At 38.6% G+C, this 25405-nt stretch overlaps 3 protein-coding genes and 1 pseudogene across 6 annotated transcripts; 2 read left to right on the top strand and 2 right to left on the bottom strand.

Annotated features, from left to right (window-relative positions):
* The first annotated feature begins 649 nt into the window (after positions 1-649).
* LOC137716269 (transcription factor PCL1-like) lies at positions 650-3951 on the top strand. Of its 3 annotated transcripts, none has more exons than XM_068455695.1 (2): positions 650-1950; positions 3471-3951. In XM_068455695.1, the coding sequence occupies exon 1, from the start codon at positions 939-941 to the stop codon at positions 1923-1925; it is 987 nt and encodes a 328-aa protein (XP_068311796.1). In that variant the 5' UTR covers positions 650-938; the 3' UTR covers positions 1926-1950; positions 3471-3951. The 3 variants fall into 3 exon arrangements, with proteins under 3 accessions (XP_068311796.1, XP_068311795.1, XP_068311797.1); XM_068455694.1 differs by lacking the exon at positions 3471-3951 and adding an exon at positions 2766-3134; XM_068455696.1 differs by lacking the exon at positions 3471-3951 and adding an exon at positions 2093-2754.
* Positions 3947-5467, bottom strand: LOC137716268 (pentatricopeptide repeat-containing protein At5g59600-like; annotated as a pseudogene).
* An 836-nt stretch (positions 5468-6303) lies between these two features.
* Positions 6304-9369, top strand: LOC137716194 (uncharacterized). 2 transcript variants are annotated; one of them, XM_068455605.1, is made up of 5 exons: positions 6304-6779; positions 7850-8018; positions 8306-8338; positions 8481-8575; positions 8733-9369. In XM_068455605.1, exons 1-5 carry the CDS (start codon positions 6483-6485, stop codon positions 8955-8957), a joined length of 819 nt encoding a protein of 272 aa, XP_068311706.1. In that variant the 5' UTR covers positions 6304-6482; the 3' UTR covers positions 8958-9369. The 2 variants fall into 2 exon arrangements, with proteins under 2 accessions (XP_068311706.1, XP_068311708.1); XM_068455607.1 differs by lacking the exon at positions 8306-8338 and having other exon boundaries at positions 6319-6779.
* Positions 9370-9847: 478 nt separating this feature from the next.
* LOC137715196 (protein TOC75-3, chloroplastic-like) lies at positions 9848-13393 on the bottom strand. Its single transcript, XM_068454437.1, has 7 exons — positions 12135-13393; positions 11727-11948; positions 11516-11623; positions 11214-11405; positions 10842-11090; positions 10398-10652; positions 9848-10271 (listed from the first exon to the last, which is right to left on the bottom strand). The coding sequence occupies exons 1-7, from the start codon at positions 13302-13304 to the stop codon at positions 10032-10034; spliced, it is 2436 nt and encodes an 811-aa protein (XP_068310538.1). The 5' UTR covers positions 13305-13393; the 3' UTR covers positions 9848-10031.
* Between the last annotated feature and the right edge of the window lie 12012 nt (positions 13394-25405).

The following is a 25405-nucleotide window of genomic DNA, read 5'->3' as shown; positions in this document are numbered from 1 at the left end:
TAAACGGTCTTAATTGTATTTAGGATATATAGTGCTATTCACACTCTTAATTTTACCTCCGACATATTTTGTTAATTTTTTGCCATTAATTTTCTTCAATTCATTCAATCCAATGACTAAAAATGAAAAAAAAATATGTAAAAAACAAAAATAAATATGTGAATAGCACGATTTAACTAAGTGCTTGTTTTGCCGCCGTACAATTAGGTATTCATCACCGTCAAGCTCAATACCTACCAAAAAGTACAGCTGTTCACCAACATCTCTCATTTCTCATTGGTCCATCCACTTTTGAAATAAATTTTTCAAGAAAACATAATATTTACCATTTATTACCAAAAATACCCACCAAAAGCGCGAGCACTTTGCTTACTTGGCCCTACCCACCACACGACACAGCTCTCATTTCTTCCAATCGCCAAGGGCATTCCAGTCATTTCAAATTCGGGTCAACCACACCGGAAATCGAACACGAGTGCCGAACGTGAAACGTGTCAACAGATAAGAGCGAGTAGGATTGATGCAATGTGGGGTAGCGAGTGGAGAAGTAAAAGAAAAGGATGAGATATTTGGAAGATCAAAAATATCTGGCTAAGTCGTCCACGTCGGCGCAAGAGCGAATCAGATATAGCACTTTTTCTACCACAAAGCGGAGAAGAAAAATAAAATAATAAAAAGAGGAAAAAAGGAAAAAAAAAATCTATAATTTTCCCACCCGTTTTCTCAGTTGCCAAACAGTCCTCCGAATCTCCCGAATTCTCCAATCTGCTTGTTCCTCTTCTTCTTCTCTCAATTGGTCTTCGTTTTTCTCCTGATTTTTCTCCCAACCCGATCCGATCCCGACACGAACAATTCTATGACAAAAATCTAAAAAAGCAACAAAAAAATTGAAAAAAAAAAAAAAGGAGAGAGAGAGAGAGAGATTGAGCTGTTTGCAAATGGGTGAGGAGGTGAGGATGAGTGAATACGAAGGCGCTGGCAGCGGCGGCGACGACGAGGCGCGGGTTTCAGAGTGGGAGGCGGGGCTGCCGAGCGCTGATGATTTGACTCCGTTATCCCAGCCGTTGATTCCGATCGAATTAGCCTCGGCCTTCAGCATCTCGCCGGTGCCCTGCCGCACGGCCGTCGACGTCAACCGCGCGTCGCATAAGATGGTCTCCACGCTCCGCGGCGGCGCCCACTCCCAGGGGTTCTCGTCATCGAACTACAAGTCGTTCGACGAGAACCGCAGCGACGACGTGGTGGAGCCGATGGTCGTGGAGGTGGACGAGAGCGGCGAAAGGTACGGATCCGATTCGAGAAAGTCGCGGAAGGTCGATTGCAGTGCGGAGGAGGCGGATTCGGCGCTGAGGACCGAGAATTTCTCGCCGGACGACACGTCAGCGCGGACGCTGAAGCGGCCGCGGCTGGTGTGGACCCCGCAGCTGCACAAGCGGTTCGTGGAGGTGGTGGCCCACCTGGGGATCAAGAACGCGGTGCCCAAGACGATTATGCAGCTGATGAACGTCGAGGGATTGACACGCGAAAACGTCGCCAGCCACTTGCAGAAGTACCGCCTCTACTTGAAGAGGATGCAGGGCTTATCCGGCGACGTGGGGTCCTCCTCGTCGGACAAGCTTTTTGCCACCACGCCGGTACCGCAAAGCTTACGCCACGAGTCTGGCGGCGGCGGAGGCGGCGCTGGGGGCTCGGGTCAGGCGGGTCCTGGTCAGAGCCACGGAAATGGGCAGTTTTCGTTTCCGATGCCGTACCCGCCTGCCGGGATGATGCAGATGCCGGTTCTCGGGATGAGCCACGGGCACGGGCACATGGGCATGCCCGGCGGTGCGGGCAGTCACGGCGGTGGGTACCATGGGTTCGAGTCGCACTACTACAACATGGGTTCGATGGTTTCGTACCAACATGCTGGTTCGAATGACAAATGATAAATCTTTACACATAAAAGTTGAGGTGAGCGACTCTCTTGAGCTTGTGCACTGAATTTTTAACTTTGCAGTTTTATTTGATTGGATTAGAGTGCTCGGAAATCAGGATTTGATTCTATCATTTGCTTATCTTATTTGACTGGTTCATGCTTGCCTTATTATGTTAGGCCTCATTAATTGAACCTACGGGGTTCGCTTTCTCGAAAGGAAAATGATTTCCGCACTCCCCTTTTCTCTCTCCTGGCTCGATTGAAGAATGAAGGTGAATCAACGGACAAAAACACAGGGAGAAGTGTAGAACGAGAAACGGGAGGGCGGAAATCATTCCATTCTTAAAAATGTGCAGTGTATTTGCTGATATAAACCCAAAATAATGATATCGAGAACTAGGCAGTTGAATAATCTTCAGAGTGTTTCCCGACCTGTGTATTATTTGACATCATAAGTTTCGAATGATGATAGAGTTTGCTTCTTGAATTTCCAAATCCATTTCCGCATCATCGTGGACGTAGAATCTCGTCTCACTGCATTTAAGTTTATGCCTCATAGAACAAAAGAATTGAAGTAATGCCCTTCACTTTTTATGGGATTGAAATGGTGTTTTCCATGTGATATCATTTGGCGTGCGCAGGTCTCCTCCATTTTGTTTGTCACTTGTTCGAGAAATAAGTGTTTATCCAATTTGTAGGAATCACAGCTCATAAGCTTGTGTATCTTTAGCAAGGATTTATAGCAGTTTCTGGGCTTTGTTGCTGTTGCAGCTAGTTTGTGTATAAAATGCAGTTTTGTATTGATGAGTGCTGTTGAAATTCCGATTATTAAATGTATGTTTTTGTGTAGATTCAGAAGTTTCAGCATGTTGGTTAAAGCTAACTCTTCGAACTCAACCTGTAAGCTTGCTTGATTGGTAATCCCGAACCTGACAGGCACGGGAAGGGTTCTTAGGAATTATGTGGAGAAACTTTAGAGGCATATGGGTTTTGAATGAATAGCCAATGTAGCAAAACTCCCCTCATTAAATGTATACTCCTGTTCCAAGTTACGTAACAGTGGGAGGTTCGTTCCTAGTCTACATTGTTGACACCGAGGGCGTCGAGCACATCCCTGACCTGTTCTTAGTTTATATATTCTTTGTATCAATAAGGTATTAAGCCTTTTCTTTCCAGATTCAATGGAAAGAAGTCAATAAAGATATAGCAATTGTCTGTTGCCTGTCCTTCAATCCTGGGTTGAACGCTTTTATCACCTTTTCACCTCCCTTGTCATGTATGGCGATGTGTTATGTTCCGACATTACGTAAATATATTTGCAATTGCATCAGTTAACCTTTTACAGTCTGCCTTTGTATGATGATCTTCAGAATAGCGAGTATCTTAGCCAATTCTCCCTGTTTCTCTCGGTTAAAGCTCGGGTTTCTGTCGCATAATAGTACTGGTAGTTCATTCGGGGTACATGGATCCTTTGTAAGTGTAGGTTATGGTTTTTTTTTCCCTTCTTGGACTTGAAATTGATGTTTATTGTACAATTTATGCGCATCATTTGCAGATTGTTCGAAGATAACTACAGAGAGACTTCATCTGATAAAGCGGTAGCTTTTACAACGGCAGTAAAATGGCGGATACCTACCCACAGTGGCAGAGAGCGTTCGTAACTAATTCATTGTTTAAGTTATGTTGTCAACTGAAATAATTCATACTGTACCTCTCTACAGATTGTAGTTGAGATCTTTTGTATTTCTTCATCTACACTGGCTTTGTTCTTAAAATCCTGTCGGGCTGAAACCTACTTGTATGCGGTGAACAAACATCGGTGAGAAGATGTATTTGTTTTGATGATCAATAGTATTTAAATTCATGTTATCATTCTCACTGTTATCCAGCTTCTCTTCCCTTTGCAGGCATAGAAAAGATCAACGGTAGCTCCGGCGAAGAAAGTGTGATGAAAAGACTCCGGAATTAATTCTGACGATCGCTTGCCTCAGAATTTGTTCAAAATCTTCCTTCGAGGTCCTTTTTCGTATATCAGGCAGCTTCCATCCAACTGCATCCCGGAAGTTTCCCTAACTTGTTTCTCTTCATCATTTTCTTCAACCTTGCAACATTCCCCCAATTGCCGGAACCAGCATATAGACTAGACACTAGCAAACTGTTTCCTGCACTTTCCGGTTCTAAATCCGACAAATGCTTTGCCGCTACTTCAGCAAGATCAATACTCCCATGATTCCGACATGCTCCTAATAAGGCTCCCCATACGAACAAATCTGGCTCCATCGGCATTGCCTTAATCAGATCATAAGCCTTGGTGAGTTTCCCTGCTCATCCTAGAAGATCAACCATGCACGCATAATGTTCTAGTCTTGGCACAATCTCATACTTTTCTTGCATCAAACTGAACAAGCTTTCTCCAAGTTCAATCATTCCAGCGTGACAACATGCCGTGAGAACTGCTATGAAAGTCAGGTAATCGAGTTTCTTGTCATCCTCCAACTTCATCTGGTTGAAAAGCTCAATTGATTCGTTGCAATACCCATGATTCGCGTATCCAAAAATCATCGAATTCCATGTTACCGTTCTCCTTTCGGACATCTTGCAAAACAATGCTTTTGCTTCGTATATGAATCCGCATTTTGCATACATGTCAACAAGAGCACTCCGAACATACACATCTTGTTCAACTCCTATCACCAAACGCGTAAGCATGAACCTCCCTTCCGGACTTCACATTCGTCACACCCGTGCAAGCAGGCAGGAGGCTACTAATTGTATTCGAAGTTGGACACAATCCATGACCCAACATTTGCTTAAATGTTCGAAAAGCCTTATCGTTCTGAAAATTCTGCACAAACCCGGATATAACTGAAGTCCAGGATACCACATCAGTCCATTAGAGCGCATCAACTTCAAAAGCTTAGACGCCATTGCTTCATCGCCCTTCTGCGAAAACCCAGCAACCGAACTGTTCCAAGTTATCAAATTAGGCTTTATTCCCTCGAGCTGCATTTTCTCCACCAAACACAAGCATCGAATTCAAACGAGAACCGGAGCCCCACAGCGTGAAGTTTCTCGCTGGTTTTAACATCCGAGAGGTGCCCACAGGCTTTCAAAACACTGGGAATAACAATCTTGTTCGGCCTCAAACCCTCTCTCTGCATCTCACAGAACGAGCACATTGCCTGCTGATAAAATCCACAACGAGCACAGGCTCCGATGAGAGCAAACCAGCGGCGGATGTTCGTCTGGGGAATTTTGTCGAACAGTTTGCGGGCATGGACTATTTGGCCGCAAGAAACATACAAAGCTATGAGCTTGGAGGCAAAACGGGTCAAACCGGCCAACCCATTGGTGATTAAATGGGCGTGGAGTGCTCTTCCCGAGTGCAACTGTCGATCACGAGCGTAGGTTTCGATCAGATTTGTGTAGAAATCGGGTGATGATTGAAATGGACGGTGGATGATGCGGTTGCTCTGCTGAGCCGATGGGAGTGCTCGGACTTTGGAACTACACATTAACATTGGAACAGCAACTGTAAAGCGCGGGGAATAACCAAACTACCGTTATATCATAAGATTGAAGTGAAAAGTACAGGTTACAATTACAATTTGCTTCAAAAGTTAAAGAGAAAATTGGAATTTCTGTCCCGAATTATGATTGAATTGTAGTTTTCGTCTATGAGTTAAAATTCACTAAAATTATCGCATAATTTAGAGTAGTGGTCATCCATGATAAATTCGTGAAATGTGAAACTCATACGGGTCTATTTTAAAGAGCATATTAAAATTACATAATTACCTCTTTTGACGGAATTATCACAGAATTGACGTCAATGACCAATGCTCCACAATTTGTGAAATTTAGATAACAATCTATGCATGTTACAAGGAAGAATTATTGTGAAATGCTGGAACATTGTCGTACAGTATAACTAATCTACTCACATAAAGTTACAAATTGCCTATTAATAAATTATCCTAAGGCCTAAAGCATAAACCGTCCATTTATATTGTGACACGTGAGTTAGTTGTACTATTTAACTGTATTCTAGCACTATAACACAAATAAGAATATAATATAATTTAAGGATGATTTGTCATAACATTCTCCTATACTCTTGTGTATTATATGCACACAAAAATTGAATGTTTCAACGTGCTATTAAATATCCAATAAACATGTTGTGACGGTCGAGATCTCGATGTATACTATACACAAGTACATAAAAAACGTCAAGGACTAACTCACTCATTAAGCTACTACAAATGTTATTCATTTCAATTTTTCACCGTAATGCTTTATTAGTTTATAATACTGTCACTGCGTCACAACAACTCTATCCCCCAAAATAGAAAGTGGGTCCACATTTCCAAACAAATGATCCAAAATCGTGGCCGTCGATTTACTCTCCATCCATCTCTCTCCAGAACGTTGGAAGCTCAAAACAGAGCCACCAATGGAAGCAGCAAAACCCAACTTCCAAAGCTTCACATTTTCTTAACCACAATCTTCCAAGGGACATGAAAGTAACTATCAAATTTCTCACAAATTCTTCCCCCGACGAACAATGCATGGATTGGCTCTCCTGCCTCTAACTCCGCACACCCTCTGTTTCTTCAACCTCCCTCCTTCTTCTTCTTCAAGATCTCTGCTTTTTCTGCAAACCCGACCCGAATTTTCGAAACCCGTAACCAGCTTCTCGAATTTGAACCAGAAACGGCGGCGTTTTGCTACCGTTTTGAGAGCGAGTCGCAGAGAGTCTCCTTACCAGGTTCTGGGCGTGTCTCCTTCTGCAACTGATGTCGAGATCAAAAGGGCTTATCGCAAACTTGCTCTTAAGTATCACCCCGATGTTAACAAAGAGGTAATTAACAGTTTACGGATTCAAACCCATAACTTATATTTTTGTGGTGTTGTGGAATTGCTAGTGCTTTACCTGCAAATTGAAGGTTTTTAATTTCTGGGTAGTTTTTATTTTTCCCCCTAATTATTTGTGTGATGATATAATTTTAGGTGTTTAATTTGATTTCATGTTCATTAAATCTTTGCTTACCAAGTTTAAAGGATGCCAATTCATTGGAGGAGGCAGTTTCAATTTAATTTTTTTGGAGTTGGGTTATAAACTTGTTGAGCCAACGGAGGACTTGGCGCAAAACTGAGCGCAGTGTTGTTCTTGGTTTCAAACAGCCGACCCCATTTAGTGGGATGAGGCTCTGTTGTTGTTGGTTATAAACTATGTTATTTGTTGGTTACTCATTTGCAGAAGCTTATGTTATATTTTAGTTACCTAATTGCAGAAAAGAGTTAGGTATGTTACCCAATTGGGGAAGTTAAGGATCTTTCATTACTGAGTATTATGATGTTTCTGGATTAGAGAAAATGAACGCAGAATGATACATTCTGTGTGGTATCACCCTTGTTGCCTTGTCGGGGGATAAAACCGTAGGCTTATTGCGAGAGGTACATTCTCTCTCTGGGAGGGATTGTGTAGAATTATGACTCCTTGAACCCCTAGGACCGATTTTAGCTTCTACTATGTAACTCCTTGATTTGATTCATGACCGATTATAACTATCTCTTTTGTCGAAAGAATCCTATGGTGTTAAGGATTCTGTTCTTACAGATTGTGTAGACAACAATCTTGAAATGATTTCACCAAACTCCAAACAAATGATCCTAGGATATGCTGCTACCCGAATCGTATTTTGTGATTTGTGGCACCAAGCCAACTGTCGAGGCACATTACGTTGTGTGCTAAACTGTGACATGCGATTCATGCCCTTCCAAATTTCCAGTTGCCCCCTTTTGTAGTTTGTATTGCCAGGTGGTGTAGTGGATATGAATTGCTGTTTTGAATCTGTTTGTTAGCTCATCCCTTCTATCAAGAGTGCTTAGCAAGGGTTTCACTAGTCCTAACTTTTTTTGTTTGTACAGGCAAATGCGCAGGAGAAATTTATGCGGATTAAGCATGCCTACAATACATTGCTGAGTTCTAAATCTCGGGGAAAATACGACTCTAATTTCGGATCTGACTATTCCTATTCCTCTACTCAAAGAAACCAGAGCAAGAAGTCTCAAGATGAAGAGGAGTTTTACGGATTTGGTAAGAACTTAGTAAACTTGCGCATGAACTCTGCTGTCTTCTAGAACTTTTTTCATTATGGATCAATATGGTCCAATACTATATATGTTTCACTCGAAACATGTCTGATAATCCGTCAGACAAAGATGTCATGCTTCCTGTGACATTGCAGTTTCAAACATGCAGTTAATCGGACCTTCACTCGAAGGATCTTTTGGTCCAAATGACCGTTTAAATCTCAACTGATTATCCGTATAATTGTTAGGACACTGATGTTTAGTGTCTTATATAAGCCCTTCATTGTGCAGGTAATTTTTTGAGGGATGTTCAAATTACAATAGGTAGATTTGTCCTCTCTGTGAGACATCATACAGGCCGTAATGTTTGCATTGCATTGTCCTCAAATCTCAACGAGCCATTTGGTTATCCTCTTTAATGCAATTAAAATTATAGTGGCGTCATGAGTCTTTTTCGGTACTGCAGAGGACTTCTTTAAAGACATCCAAGAAGAATTCCAGAACTGGGAAGCGAGTGCTTCGTCACAAGGAAAGCCAAAGAGTCTATGGGAGGAACTGGGGGTGAGAGATTATTAAGTTCCCACTATACCTGTCTTAAAACGCAATTAAACTAAACCATCTTTGCGGCCATTTGAAGTTATGACTTGCAAATGCCAGTGTTTCAACGTGAACGTTTACCAACGAAACCTCTCTTATAGTTTGGATTTACACTTTGCAGGAGATTGGAGAAGAACTTGTGGAGTTTCTTGAGAAAGAACTCAACATAACGGATCCAGAAGATGGAGCAAATAAAAATGATGAAGGCAATCCTTTCAGAAGCTCCGGGGAACAGAGAACAGGAAATGTTGGTCAAAACGAAGCTGGTAAGGAGAGCAGCATAGAGGATAATATTGATGAGATAGAAGCTACTCTTGCTCGGTTAAAAAAGGAATTGGGATTGTAGCATAGAAACACGGCATCGCCAAGTCAATGCTCTGTTGGAAGCATCGAAGGTGAAGCCTTAAAATCATGTTACCGCACTTTAGCGGAAAGCAAAGGTTGAGAGAAGGAGAAGGAGAGATCGATCGATGGGGGGTTTGTTGTATGGTAGAGGGAGACTGGAAGTATGAAGGCGGAAAAGAAGATGCGCTTGCTGAAGTACTTAATTATTTTTTCGAAGTCAAGTTATTTCATCAAAGGGTATAGTTCATATAGTTTACATAGAGTACGAGTCGATGTTTATAGTCTCTTGGGCTTCTGTTTGGAGCTTGTGCTGAGAACATATCTTGTAAAACAATCAACAAAGATGAATGAAATCAAGTGGAGTACAAGTTTCTTGTGCTACAAGCCTGCTCGAGGGGTATGTATTCAACGCAGCTGCTCGTGCAATTCGCAATTATACTGGTTGATCCATCTCCTAGCTGCAGAAAATTGGAATTCAGATAATTTTGCATGCAAATCAAGTTTTGAGTTCTTTCTGCTCATGGCTTGCAACAGATGAATCAATCAAGCCGTTAAAGGGAAGTGGTAGGGAAAACGAAGCCAATAACGGGAGCGGCATTGAAACGTGACTTCACTCCAAACCTTTGAACGTGACTTCACTCCAATCCTTTGTTGAAGGCATCAAAGATGAAGCCTCGTTCCTATTGCCGCACTTAGGCTCGTTTACTAATCCATAATCAGAATAGGAGGAATTGAATTAAGTAGAAAGCAAGCGTCGAGAGAATCTAAAAGGGAGAGATTCTGGAAAGGAAGAACGGAAGTTTAAGGGCGAAAAATTAAGAGGGTAAGAGAGACTAGAGTAATGAAAATCAAGTGGTTGTATGTCAGTCAGATTTAGAGTAACGAAAATAATAATCTTAAGTCTCCTATGCCTCTTATTAGTTGCAACTGCGTCAGATACAAGCATAAACAATTCTCACTCAAGTTGAATTTATGTTTATCAAACCATTCGAAACGAATTGCGACACAAATAAAAAATCGTTGTTTCGAAAAACTAAAGGCCAAATTAGCAAAACTGAAAAATACTAGCCGCATCTCAAAACCTCTCGCCGAAACGGAAGAATACCGCACCTGTGCCAGAGTTATGATCGACGGCATACTCAGCTCTTACTAAACCTAACTTGACGCCAACGCCATATGCTGACCCATGACCCAATCGCCTGTATACCTCTGTAGGGTTACCTTTGACATCCTTGGAGGTTCCTAGATCATTTCCGTGCTCTGCAAATGCATATACATGTGTACCTTTCACAGGTATCCGTAGTTCAGCAGCAAGCTGCGGATAACAATGGGAAAAGAAATCAGCTAATCATATATCGTAATTTTTGTGTATGGGGAAAGTCTTTCACTGCCTATGACATCATATCGAGGACCGAGTTAAATGTTCAAAAGTAGTTCCTACCTCAAGGATGTTTCTAGCTGCGCCTATCTCGCCCATGTTGTAACCCCTGACAGAATATGGACCGCCAAGGGTAAATGCATCATAACTTGGAAGGTCTCCTATACAGCCACCATAGTGTCCGTGAAGTACAAGCACGGGTGGTGGTGGTTTACCCGCACCTTCCTCGACTTCCTTCAGCTGGAAAAATCTTGTTAATGTTAGCTGGTGACGGTTGAAGAAGGGAAAGTTGCTGCCAACACCAATGCCTTGGTCAACCTGCAATTTTATACGAAAAAGTATGCAAGTTAACAGGGTCTCTAGAACATGTTACACAGACAGGTAAATAGAAAAACAACAATTCTAGATAAATCTAAAACAAAATTCATGAGAACGGCTTTCCCTTTAAAACATTTTTTTCTTTCCCCACTTGTTCTAAAAGCTATACAGTACAAGATATGAGGTTACCTGAAACACATTCCTCTGACCAACTATAGCTCCATTCACAAACTTGGTGTTATCACGGGTGATATTTGATTGTAAAAATGCCAGGCGGTCAATGCCTGTACCGCTGAGAGTTGTTGGAGGTCCATCTTCACTGACTCCTCCACTTGGCAATACTCTTTGGCCATTAGAACAGACATGACTGCGTTCATCACGTGTAGTTATCTCTTCCATTACAAGTCCATAGGTGAATTTGCTCTGACGGGTGAAATTCTGGTAGGCATAGGCTATCAAGTTAGGTAATCATAACAACGGAAAAAATAAAAATGACAAGTACCTCTGTTGAATAAATCATAACGGACTACATCAAACATTAAGAAAAACGATGAAAATCACCTCTGTTATATTAGCCTTAACTCCAGCTCGATCAACCCAAATAGGGGGAACTTCATCAGCCCCTGGCCCACCAGTAAAGACTGGACTTAGTTTTCGGCTGTTGAAGCAGCTTACACGGAGAGTACGATTGCGGGGATTGTACACGCCATCCAGATATGGATGCACATACTCAAGCTTAAAAGAAAGATCATCCTGAGAGATAAACCACAGAAAAAACATGATACCAGAATTTATGCAAAGGTATTAAACCATCAGTTAACTTAGATGCAGGAATGGGTATACTCTTGGTAAGGCAAGATTACCTGAGGATTCAAGAAGTTGCTGGTGGTTATCGATCCCAGAATAGACCTATTCAGGCCACCGAGATTCCGATGCTCAAATGTAACAGTTCCACCAGGCTCTAGTGAAGCCTATACATACAACATACAATACAATACAATCAGAATTACAAAATTGAAACCTCCAGAATCTTCATGATTGATTAGCAGAGCAAAGAGATCACTTTACACATACCAGAGTCGGATAACCTCCACGTCCAGGAACAATGTTCCATTCCGTGTTAAGTTCAGCTGTCTTCTGTTCTAGTTCTTTTAGCTTTATTTCAACAATTATCCCTCCTTCGTTCTTCTCATCAGGCCGTGGGTTCACTTCAATGTTTGAAAACAAAGCTAGGGAATTTATGTTCCTCAGAGCTTGTTTCCCTGCTTCTATGTTAAAAACATAACCCGGTCGAAGCTAACATTCACCAAAGAGTTGAACGAGTCAATAAATCACCCCATTGCAAATTGGAAAAATACATATGACTAAAGAAACAGGCTAATCTGATAGCTAATCATGTAAACGAATATGCAATTCAACAAACAACCAAAAACCGATTAAATATATAAGTAATACATTTCGTTTAAGGGATAGTATAAGTACCTGCCTGGGCAATTCCCTCTTCACCACGGGGATCTGAGTGTTCCCTTCCACGATATTCCCGAGCTTATCCTGGAACTGAATAAGCAGCTGGGTGATATCCCCTTCCACAACCTCACAAACCACCTCCTTGGTATTTAAATTCCCAAAATTCACAACTTGTGCACAAGCATACCCTTCATCCTGATACCACTTCTGAACCCGGTCTCGAATCTTCTGCAACAGCCTCGCACTCACCTTCCCTTGTTCTCTCAACATCAGCAGCACCTCCCTCTGCACAGGCGCCGGCAACAAACAAGGCCTCGCCCTATCAATCCTTCTCTTGTAATCCTTCTCCTGGTTCCGAAAATACTCGAGCTTTTCCTTATCGGTCATGTCCGGGTCCATTTCGATGGGCTTCGACTGCGCCATCAGACCCACATTGATGCACCGGAACTTGTCCGCTGACTGCCATGTGCTCTCTGTGAACGATATTGTAACGCCTAGAGTCCCATCTGGGTTGGTCTTCCCTTCCAAATCGACCTTCTCGAACATCCCGCAGTTGGCTAAGGTTTCCAGCTCCTTCTGCAACTGGGCTTTGGTGTAAACGCCGCCGGGTCTCAGGGATACCATTTCGAAGAACGAGTCTTCGGTGCCGACGGTGCTCCACCGCCGCCGATCGAAGAACAAAATCTCGGAGACCTTGTATTTCTTGAACCCACTGAGCTTGTTGAGCTGGACAACAATGTTGGCCGGTAACCCATGCGAGTCCCACTCTTGGGACTGAGGCTCATCCGCAATGGCCGTCTGTGACCCAAACAGCAGCCTCTTCAAAAGCCCACCAAACCCATCTTCGCCGCCGCCGAACCCATCTCCCCCTCCACCTCCGCCTCCAAACCCACCTCCGCCACCGCCGGAACTTCCGTTCCCGGCAAAAGATCGCAAATTTAAGATGAGGGTGACGGTGGAGGCGGCTGCGAGAGCTTTGGAGAGGGTTTTGAGGGGGGTGGAGGAAGGTTTAGGGTTTTGGGAGAGGGGCGAGGGGGTACTGGAGGACAGGTGACATTTAGTGACTGGTCGACGGCTGTTAGAAGCGGCGGCGGATGTGATGGGCGGGGAAAGGGTGCGGGCGGAGGAGGGGAGGGCCGTAGGCTTGGGGTTGAGGTAGGCGGAGGAGGGCGCCGCTGCGAACATTGTGTTGGGGGTGCAGCAGCGGAAGAATGTCGAGAAGAGATAAGGCCCCTTTCTAATGAGAAGAGGGGTTTATTGGGTTTGGACTTTTGGGTGCGTTTGGTGTGTCTTCAGACTAAAATAAGTGGGACTCCCTCGAGACCCTCCAAGGTTCCCTAAAGCAGGCTAATCTAATCCCAAGCTTTTGCTTGGTATTAAGGGGGACTAGAAAGCCGGCATCCAATCCCCAAGTTTTGCTCACTGACATCCAGTCCTCGCTTCTTCTGCAGCGCCGTTAACAGGGCGTCGCGGTGTTTGCACGAGCTGGGTGATACCCGAGGGTGACGAAACCATTTTAAACATGCATACAAATAAAATATATGCAATTAGAATGATTATACCAAAGCAGGAACGTGTTCAGAGCATGCTACTACTAAGAATAATATGGAAGGATTACTAGGAAAAGATATGAACAAGGAAATGATACCTACACTGAGAAGACTCGAGGATATCAACGTTGAAGTGCCCTGACGCCGGGATCATGTACATCGATTCTAACTCCTGAAAGGGCGCAAAAACAGAAAGGTGAGTGGACCAAAGTTGTTACACCCCACCCCCTAATTATATGTATAATTTCGTAATTTTCCCAAAAGTTTAATGGAATTATCAATTTAGTCCCTAGTTCTTTACTCAATCAGAATCTAAAAGTGGGATTTTTCTTCGCCATCAAGCTGCCACGTGGCAGCACCCTAACTATCCCCACTTCTCTATTTCTTTCCCCTACCCCGAGACCTCATTTTCAACTCTCTCTCTCTGCACTCTCTCTCATTCTCTCAAAACCCTCTCATTTTCTCACCCCTCAATCCATACACACTCGAGCATCCACACCCTCCCTGATGTTAACGACATCATCATCACCCCGTCATGTCTCTCTCTCGTCACTCTGAGGCACTGTGAAACCCAGGAAACACTCCGACGAGATTCTTCGTCTTTCGAGTTAGGTAAGCCTCGGGATTCCCTATCTCTATTTTAGGTTGATGTTTGAGTTTGATTGTTGAGAGATATACTCATTGTTGGCAAGGTTTAACATGAGATCGGCTTGGGGAAGCAAAGCCCAGCTCCGGCGAGCCCGTGGGTGTCGAAAGGAATCACGGCCATTCTTGGCCGTTTCACGGCAAAACTCAGGTAACTCTTTCTTCCCCTCGAACTTACCAATGTTTCAATACCTAGATTGGAGTCTAGGGATGTGTGTAACAATAGGTCGGAGTTGGGGAAGCTCCGGCGTTGCTCCTCCTTCGAACTCAGGGCCTTTGGGCATTCACCCAAGCCCAAACCCTTTCGCCAGGCTTTTCAAGACCCTCGGGCCTTAAGCCCGTTATAAACCCAGCCCAAAACCCTTATCCTTTTTGTTTTTATTTATTTATCCTAAAAACCTAAAGGCCCTTTGGGATATTTCTTCTAAAAACCCAAGCCTTTAAAGGTTTAAGGCCCTCGTGCCGTTTCACCTTAGGCCATTGGCTTTTGGGGCCAGGCCCTAAGCCCACTTCCCTAAACCCATTTCCCTAAACCCAAGGCCCAAACCGTATGGCCCAAACCGAACCCTAATCCTAACCCTAAACCAGCCCGACCCAGTTTGACCAAACCGGTTGACCTGTTGACTTTGACCTGGACTTGTTGACTTTTCGGTCAATGCTGACCTTTGACCGTTGACTTTTTGGGTTTTCGTTCGGGACCACTCCTAGGCTAATTTCGATGTCCTGAACCCATTTCCGATGTCCATTTCCCTAAATTAATTCGTTTGAGCAGAGTTTGACTAAATATACCCTTTATATGCATAGATGTAATTCATAGCGGCGATTCCGTTATTCATTTTTGGTACGGCTTTGCACCAACGGTGTATGGTGAGTGGACCCTTTCTAAAATGCATGTTTTAATAATAGAAATGCATGCATGAAAAACATGATTTAATGATTATGTTTTATGAGATAACATGCTTATTGAGGCTAGTTTGAATTATTACTATTTTTCCTATAACCTGTGTTCTTTATAGAATATCTGATGGATGACAATATAATATTTAGAACACGTTTAAAACACCTCTTTATAGTATAGATGATGGTTGACTTTATACTATGAAGTTGCCTTTCAACTAAATGTATGTTCAATGGTTTTGTACTTACCTAGTGGTCCCTATTCCCCTACGGGGCGAGGGATAGATTCTGTCCTGGGTGACGATTACGGTGTTGGCATAGGGCTTGAAGGGTTTTTCTTTGGCAATTGGCACAGAGACGGGGAACTGGCATGAGTCTTGGAAGGATATTGGACATTCACTAGTGATTATGATATATATGAGTTATGATTTGAAACATTGCACGACATGCTAGGTTTCAGAAGACCTTTTTCATAAAACCTGGGGGTTAGTATGTTGATAACTGTTTTATTATATATATATATATATATATATATATATCAACTTGGTCCACTCATGTCATGCATTATCTTAATATTCAATTGCTAGGTTTTAAAGATATTCTCATATTTTCAACTTTAAAAATCAATAAAAAATAGTTTTAGGAAAAAAAATTCAATGGAAAAAGAAAAAGAAAAAAGGAGGGGTAAAAATGTTACGATCGGTACTTTTCGTCCTATTGTCTTTGAAGGGAGTTCTAGTAGTCTCGCGATCATATAGAATTACGATCGCTAGCTAACTTCAAACTATCATATTCATGTTCATGTTCTCTTACCATAACTTCAAACTATCATATTCATGTTCTTCAAAATATATTTTCCCATGCTAAATCTATTATAATTAATATTTAAGCAATTGAAATTAAGGATTTAAAACCTAAATTTAAAGATATTTTCATATTTTCAACTTTAAAAATCAATAAAAAAATAGTTTTAGGAAAAAAAATTCAATGGAAAAGAAATTCAATGGAAAAAGAAAAAGAAAAAAAGGAGGGGTAAAAATGTTACGATCGGTACTTTTCTTCCTATTGTCCTTGAAGGGAGTTGCTAGTAAGCTTGCGATCATATACAAGTACGATCGCTAGCTAACTAGCAATTTAACTCACATAATGTCGCTAATTTCATACCGATACCCCTCTTTTCAATTTTTTTATTTTTTTTATTTCTCTTACAATAACTACAAACTATCATATTCATGTTCTTCAAAATATATTTTCCCATGCTAAATCTACTATAATTAATATTTAAACAATTGAAATTAACGATTTAAAATCTAAATTTGAAGATATTCTCATATTTTCAACTTTAAAAATCAATAAAAATATAGTTTTAGGAAAAAAAATTCAATGGAAAAGAAATTCAATGGAAAAAGAAAAAGGAAAAAAGGAGGGGTAAAAATGTTACGATCGGTACTTTCCTTCCTAGTGGCCTTCAAGGGCGTTGCTAGTACTCCAGCAATCATATAATACGACGATCGCTAGCCGACTCGCAATTTTTCTCACATAACGTCGCTACTTTCATACCGATCCCGCTCTTTTCAATTTTTTTATTTCTCTTATTGATTCAATGGAAAAGAAATTCAATGGAAAAAGAAAAAGGAAAAAAGGAGGGCTAAAAATGTTACGATCGGTACTTTCCTTCCTATTGGCCTTCAAGGGCGTTGCTAGCAATCTAGCGACCATGTACACATACGATCGCTAGCTAACTAGCAATTTGACTCACGTAATGTCGGTAACTTCATACCGATCCTCCTCTTTTCAATTTCTTTTTCTCTTACCATAACTTCAAACTATCATATTCATGTTCTTCAAAATATATTTTCCCATGCTAAATCTATTATAATTAATATTTAAACATTTGAAATTAACGATTTAAAACCTAAATTTAAAGATATTCTCATATTTTCAACTTTAAAAATCAATAAAAAAATAGTTTTAGGAAAAAAAATTCAATGGAAAAAGAAAAAGGAAAAAAGGAGGGGTAAAAATGTTACGATCGGTACTTTCCTTCCTATTGGCCTTCAAGGGCGTTGCTAGTAGTCCAGCGATCATATACCAGTACGATCACTAGCTAACTAGCAATTTGTCTCACATAACGTCACTACTTTCATACGGATCCCCCTCTTTTCAATTTTTTTATTTCTCTTATTGATTCAATGGAAAAGAAATTCAATGGAAAAAGAAAAAGGAAAAAAGGAGGGCTAAAAATGTTACGATCGGTACTTTCCTTCCTATTGGCCTTCAAGGGCGTTGCTAGTAATCTAGCGATCATATATAAATACGATCGCTAGCTAACTAGCAATTTGACTCACGTAATGTCGCTAACTTCATACCGATCCCTCTCTTTTCAATTTTTTTTTCTCTTACCATAACTTCAAACTATCATATTCATGTTCTTCAAAATATATTTTCCCATGCTAAATCTATTATAATTAATATTGAAACATTTGAAATTAACGATTTAAAACCTAAATTTAAAGATATTCTCCTATTTTCAACTTTAAAAATCAATAAAAAAATAGTTTTAGGAAAAAAATTTCAATGGAAAAGAAATTCAATGGAAAAAGAAAAAGGAAAAAAGGAGGGGTAAAAATGTTACGATCGGTACTTTCCTTCCTAGTGGCCTTCAAGGGCGTTGCTAGTACTCCAGCAATCATATAATACGACGATCGCTAGCCGACTAGCAATTTTTCTCACATAACGACGCTACTTTCATACCGATCCCGCTCTTTTCAATTTTTTTATTTCTCTTATTGATTCAATGGAAAAGAAATTCAATGGAAAAAGAAAAAGGAAAAAAGGAGGGCTAAAAATGTTACGATCGGTACTTTCCTTCCTATTGGCCTTCAAGGGCGTTGCTAGTAATCTAGCAATCATATATGAATACGATCGCTAGCTAACTAGCAATTTGACTCACGTAATGTCGCTAACTTCATACCGATCCCCCTCTTTTCAATTTTTTTTTCTCTTACCATAACTTCAAACTATCATATTCATGTTCTTCAAAATATATTTTCCCATGCTAAATCTATTATAATTAATATTTATACATTTGAAATTAATGATTTAAAACCTAAATTTAAAGATATTCTCATATTTTCAACTTTAAAAATCAATAAAAAAATAGTTTTAGGAAAAAAAATTCAATGGAAAAGAAATTCAATGGAAAAAGAAAAAGGAAAAAAGGAGGGGTAAAAATGTTACGATCGGTACTTTCCTTCCTATTGGCCTTCAAGTGCGTTGCTAGTAGTCCAGCGATCATACACCAGTACGATCGCTAGCTAACTAGCAATTTGTCTCACATAACGTCGCTACTTTCATACCGATCACCCTCTTTTCAATTTTTTATTTCTCTTATTGATTCAATGGAAATGAAATTCAATGGAAAAAGAAAAAGGAAAAAAGGAGGGCTAAAAATGTTACGATCGGTACTTTCCTTCCTATTGGCCTTCAAGGGCGTTGCTAGTAATCTAGCGATCATATATAAATACGATCGCTAGCGAACTAGCAATTTGACTCCCATAATGTCGCTAACTTCATACCGATCCCCCTCTTTTCAATTTTTTTTTCTCTTACCATAACTTCAAACTATCATATTCATGTTCTTCAAAATATATTTTCCCATGCTAAATCTATTATAATTAATAATTAAACATTTGAAATTAAGGATTTAAAACCTAAATTTGAAGATATTCTCATATTTTCAACTTTAAAAATCAATAAAAATATAGTTTTAGGAAAAAAAATTCAATGGAAAAGAAATTCAATGGAAAAAGAAAAAGGAAAAAAGGAGGGGTAAAAATGTTACGATCGGTACTTTCCTTCCTAGTGGCCTTCAAGGGCGTTGCTAGTACTCCAGCAATCATATAATACGACGATCGCTAGCCGACTCGCAATTTTTCTCACATAACGTCGCTACTTTCATACCGATCCCGCTCTTTTCAATTTTTTTATTTCTCTTATTGATTCAATGGAAAAGAAATTCAATGGAAAAAGAAAAAGGAAAAAAGGAGGGCTAAAAATGTTACGATCGGTACTTTCCTTCCTATTTGCCTTCAAGGGCGTTGCTAGCAATCTAGCGACCATGTACACATACGATCGCTAGCTAACTAGCAATTTGACTCACGTAATGTCGGTAACTTCATACCGATCCTCCTCTTTTCAATTTCTTTTTCTCTTACCATAACTTCAAACTATCATATTCATGTTCTTCAAAATATATTTTCCCATGCTAAATCTATTATAATTAATATTTAAACATTTGAAATTAACGATTTAAAACTTAAATTTAAAGATATTCTCATATTTTCAACTTTAAAAATCAATAAAAAAATAGTTTTAGGAAAAAAAATTCAATGGAAAAAGAAAAAGGAAAAAAGGAGGGGTAAAAATGTTACGATCGGTACTTTCCTTCCTATTGGCCTTCAAGGGCGTTGCTAGTAGTCCAGCGATCATATACCAGTACGATCACTAGCTAACTAGCAATTTGTCTCACATAACGTCACTACTTTCATACGGATCCCCCTCTTTTCAATTTTTTTATTTCTCTTATTGATTCAATGGAAAAGAAATTCAATGGAAAAAGAAAAAGGAAAAAAGGAGGGCTAAAAATGTTACGATCGGTACTTTCCTTCCTATTGGCCTTCAAGGGCGTTGCTAGTAATCTAGCGATCATATATAAATACGATCGCTAGCTAACTAGCAATTTGACTCACGTAATGTCGCTAACTTCATACCGATCCCTCTCTTTTCAATTTTTTTTTCTCTTACCATAACTTCAAACTATCATATTCATGTTCTTCAAAATATATTTTCCCATGCTAAATCTATTATAATTAATATTGAAACATTTGAAATTAACGATTTAAAACCTAAATTTAAAGATATTCTCCTATTTTCAACTTTAAAAATCAATAAAAAAATAGTTTTAGGAAAAAAATTTCAATGGAAAAGAAATTCAATGGAAAAAGAAAAAGGAAAAAAGGAGGGGTAAAAATGTTACGATCGGTACTTTCCTTCCTAGTGGCCTTCAAGGGCGTTGCTAGTACTCCAGCAATCATATAATACGACGATCGCTAGCCGACTAGCAATTTTTCTCACATAACGACGCTACTTTCATACCGATCCCGCTCTTTTCAATTTTTTTATTTCTCTTATTGATTCAATGGAAAAGAAATTCAATGGAAAAAGAAAAAGGAAAAAAGGAGGGCTAAAAATGTTACGATCGGTACTTTCCTTCCTATTGGCCTTCAAGGGCGTTGCTAGTAATCTAGCAATCATATATGAATACGATCGCTAGCTAACTAGCAATTTGACTCACGTAATGTCGCTAACTTCATACCGATCCCCCTCTTTTCAATTTTTTTTTCTCTTACCATAACTTCAAACTATCATATTCATGTTCTTCAAAATATATTTTCCCATGCTAAATCTATTATAATTAATATTTATACATTTGAAATTAATGATTTAAAACCTAAATTTAAAGATATTCTCATATTTTCAACTTTAAAAATCAATAAAAAAATAGTTTTAGGAAAAAAAATTCAATGGAAAAGAAATTCAATGGAAAAAGAAAAAGGAAAAAAGGAGGGGTAAAAATGTTACGATCGGTACTTTCCTTCCTATTGGCCTTCAAGGGCGTTGCTAGTAGTCCAGCGATCATATACCAGTACGATCGCTAGCTAACTAGCAATTTGTCTCACATAACGTCGCTACTTTCATACCGATCACCCTCTTTTCAATTTTTTATTTCTCTTATTGATTCAATGGAAATGAAATTCAATGGAAAAAGAAAAAGGAAAAAAGGAGGGCTAAAAATGTTACGATCGGTACTTTCCTTCCTATTGGCCTTCAAGGGCGTTGCTAGTAATCTAGCGATCATATATAAATACGATCGCTAGCGAACTAGCAATTTGACTCCCATAATGTCGCTAACTTCATACCGATCCCCCTCTTTTCAATTTTTTTTTCTCTTACCATAACTTCAAACTATCATATTCATGTTCTTCAAAATATATTTTCCCATGCTAAATCTATTATAATTAATAATTAAACATTTGAAATTAAGGATTTAAAACCTAAATTTGAAGATATTCTCATATTTTCAACTTTAAAAATCAATAAAAAAATAGTTTTAGGAAAAAAAATTCAATGGAAAAGAAATTCAATGGAAAAAGAAAAAGGAAAAAAGGAGGGGTAAAAATGTTACGATCGGTACTTTCCTTCCTAGTGGCCTTCAAGGGCGTTGCTAGTACTCCAGCAATCATATAATACGACGATCGCTAGCCGACTCCCAATTTTTCTCACATAACGTCGCTACTTTCATACCGATCCCGCTCTTTTCAATTTTTTTATTTCTCTTATTGATTCAATGGAAAAGAAATTCAATGGAAAAAGAAAAAGGAAAAAAGGAGGGCTAAAAATGTTACGATCGGTACTTTCCTTCCTATTGGCCTTCAAGGGCGTTGCTATCAATCTAGCGACCATGTACACATACGATCGCTAGCTAACTAGCAATTTGACTCACGTAATGTCGGTAACTTCATACCGATCCTCCTCTTTTCAATTTCTTTTTCTCTTACCATAACTTCAAACTATCATATTCATGTTCTTCAAAATATATTTTCCCATGCTAAATCTATTATAATTAATATTTAAACATTTGAAATTAACGATTTAAAACCTAAATTTAAAGATATTCTCATATTTTCAACTTTAAAAATCAATAAAAAAATAGTTTTAGGAAAAAAAATTCAATGGAAAAACAAAAAGGAAAAAAGGAGGGTTAAAAATGTTACGATCGGTACTTTCCTTCCTATTGGCCTTCAAGGGCGTTGCTAGTTATCTAGCGATCATATATAAATACGATCGCTAGCTAACTAGCAATTTGACTCACATGATGTCGCTAACTTCATACCGATCCCTCTCTTTTCAATTTTTTTTTCTCTTACCATAACTTCAAACTATCATATTCATGTTCTTCAAAATATATTTTCCCATGCTAAATCTATTATAATTAATAATTAAACATTTGAAATTAAGGATTTAAAACCTAAATTTGAAGATATTCTCATATTTTCAACTTTAAAAATCAATAAAAATATAGTTTTAGGAAAAAAAATTCAATGGAAAAGAAATTCAATGGAAAAAGAAAAAGGAAAAAAGGAGGGGTAAAAATGTTACGATCGGTACTTTCCTTCCTAGTGGCCTTCAAGGGCGTTGCTAGTACTCCAGCAATCATATAATACGACGATCGCTAGCCGACTCGCAATTTTTCTCACATAACGTCGCTACTTTCATACCGATCCCGCTCTTTTCAATTTTTTTATTTCTCTTATTGATTCAATGGAAAAGAAATTCAATGGAAAAAGAAAAAGGAAAAAAGGAGGGCTAAAAATGTTACGATCGGTACTTTCCTTCCTATTGGCCTTCAAGGGCGTTGCTAGCAATCTAGCGACCATGTACACATACGATCGCTAGCTAACTAGCAATTTGACTCACGTAATGTCGGTAACTTCATACCGATCCTCCTCTTTTCAATTTCTTTTTCTCTTACCATAACTTCAAACTATCATATTCATGTTCTTCAAAATATATTTTCCCATGCTAAATCTATTATAATTAATATTTAAACATTTGAAATTAACGATTTAAAACCTAAATTTAAAGATATTCTCATATTTTCAACTTTAAAAATCAATAAAAAAATAGTTTTAGGAAAAAAAATTCAATGGAAAAAGAAAAAGGAAAAAAGGAGGGGTAAAAATGTTACGATCGGTACTTTCCTTCCTATTGGCCTTCAAGGGCGTTGCTAGTAGTCCAGCGATCATATACCAGTACGATCGCTAGCTAACTAGCAATTTGTCTCACATAACGTCACTACTTTCATACGGATCCCCCTCTTTTCAATTTTTTTATTTCTCTTATTGATTCAATGGAAAAGAAATTCAATGGAAAAAGAAAAAGGAAAAAAGGAGGGCTAAAAATGTTACGATCGGTACTTTCCTTCCTATTGGCCTTCAAGGGCGTTGCTAGTAATCTAGCGATCATATATAAATACGATCGCTAGCTAACTAGCAATTTGACTCACGTAATGTCGCTAACTTCATACCGATCCCTCTCTTTTCAATTTTTTTTTCTCTTACCATAACTTCAAACTATCATATTCATGTTCTTCAAAATATATTTTCCCATGCTAAATCTATTATAATTAATATTGAAACATTTGAAATTAACGATTTAAAACCTAAATTTAAAGATATTCTCTTATTTTCAACTTTAAAAATCAATAAAAAAATAGTTTTAGGAAAAAAATTTCAATGGAAAAGAAATTCAATGGAAAAAGAAAAAGGAAAAAAGGAGGGGTAAAAATGTTACGATCGGTACTTTCCTTCCTAGTGGCCTTCAAGGGCGTTGCTAGTACTCCAGCAATCATATAATACGACGATCGCTAGCCGACTAGCAATTTTTCTCACATAACGTCGCTACTTTCATACCGATCCCGCTCTTTTCAATTTTTTTATTTCTCTTATTGATTCAATGGAAAAGAAATTCAATGGAAAAAGAAAAAGGAAAAAAGGAGGGCTAAAAATGTTACGATCGGTACTTTCCTTCCTATTGGCCTTCAAGGGCGTTGCTAGTAATCTAGCAATCATATATGAATACGATCGCTAGCTAACTAGCAATTTGACTCACGTAATGTCGCTAACTTCATACCGATCCCCCTCTTTTCAATTTTTTTTTCTCTTACCATAACTTCAAACTATCATATTCATGTTCTTCAAAATATATTTTCCCATGCTAAATCTATTATAATTAATATTTATACATTTGAAATTAATGATTTAAAACCTAAATTTAAAGATATTCTCATATTTTCAACTTTAAAAATCAATAAAAAAATAGTTTTAGGAAAAAAAATTCAATGGAAAAGAAATTCAATGGAAAAAGAAAAAGGAAAAAAGGAGGGGTAAAAATGTTACGATCGGTACTTTCCTTCCTAGTGGCCTTCAAGGGCGTTGCTAGTACTCCAGCAATCATATAATACGACGATCGCTAGCCGACTAGCAATTTGTCTCACATAACGTCCCTACTTTCATACCGATCACCCTCTTTTCAATTTTTTATTTCTCTTATTGATTCAATGGAAATGAAATTCAATGGAACAAGAAAAAGGAAAAAAGGAGGGCTAAAAATGTTACGATCGGTACTTTCCTTCCTATTGGCCTTCAAGGGCGTTGCTAGTAATCTAGCGATCATATATAAATACGATCGCTAGCGAACTAGCAATTTGACTCCCATAATGTCGCTAACTTCATACCGATCCCCCTCTTTTCAATTTTTTTTTCTCTTACCATAACTTCAAACTATCATATTCATGTTCTTCAAAATATATTTTCCCATGCTAAATCTATTATAATTAATAATTAAACATTTGAAATTAAGGATTTAAAACGTAAATTTGAAGATATTCTCATATTTTCAACTTTAAAAATCAATAAAAAAATAGTTTTAGGAAAAAAAATTCAATGGAAAAGAAATTCAATGGAAAAAGAAAAAGGAAAAAAGGAGGGGTAAAAATGTTACGATCGGTACTTTCCTTCCTAGTGGCCTTCAAGGGCGTTGCTAGTACTCCAGCAATCATATAATACGACGATCGCTAGCCGACTCGCAATTTTTCTCACATAACGTCGCTACTTTCATACCGATCCCGCTCTTTTCAATTTTTTTATTTCTCTTATTGATTCAATGGAAAAGAAATTCAATGGAAAAAGAAAAAGGAAAAAAGGAGGGCTAAAAATGTTACGATCGGTACTTTCCTTCCTATTGGCCTTCAATGGCGTTGCTAGCAATCTAGCGACCATGTACACATACGATCGCTAGCTAACTAGCAATTTGACTCACGTAATGTCGCTAACTTCATACCGATCCCCCTCTTTTCAATTTGTTTTTCTCTTACCATAACTTCAAACTATCATATTCATGTTCTTCAAAATATATTTTCCCATGCTAAATCTATTATAATTAATATTTAAACATTTGAAATTAACGATTTAAAACCTAAATTTAAAGATATTCTCATATTTTCAACTTTAAAAATCAATAAAAAAATAGTTTTAGGAAAAGAAATTCAATGGAAAAAGAAAAAGGAAAAAA

The sequence above is a fragment of the Pyrus communis genome, chromosome 14, assembly GCF_963583255.1.
Source record: "Pyrus communis chromosome 14, drPyrComm1.1, whole genome shotgun sequence".
NCBI lineage: Eukaryota > Viridiplantae > Streptophyta > Magnoliopsida > Rosales > Rosaceae > Pyrus > Pyrus communis.
This window is presented reverse-complemented; position numbering and strand designations above follow the sequence as displayed.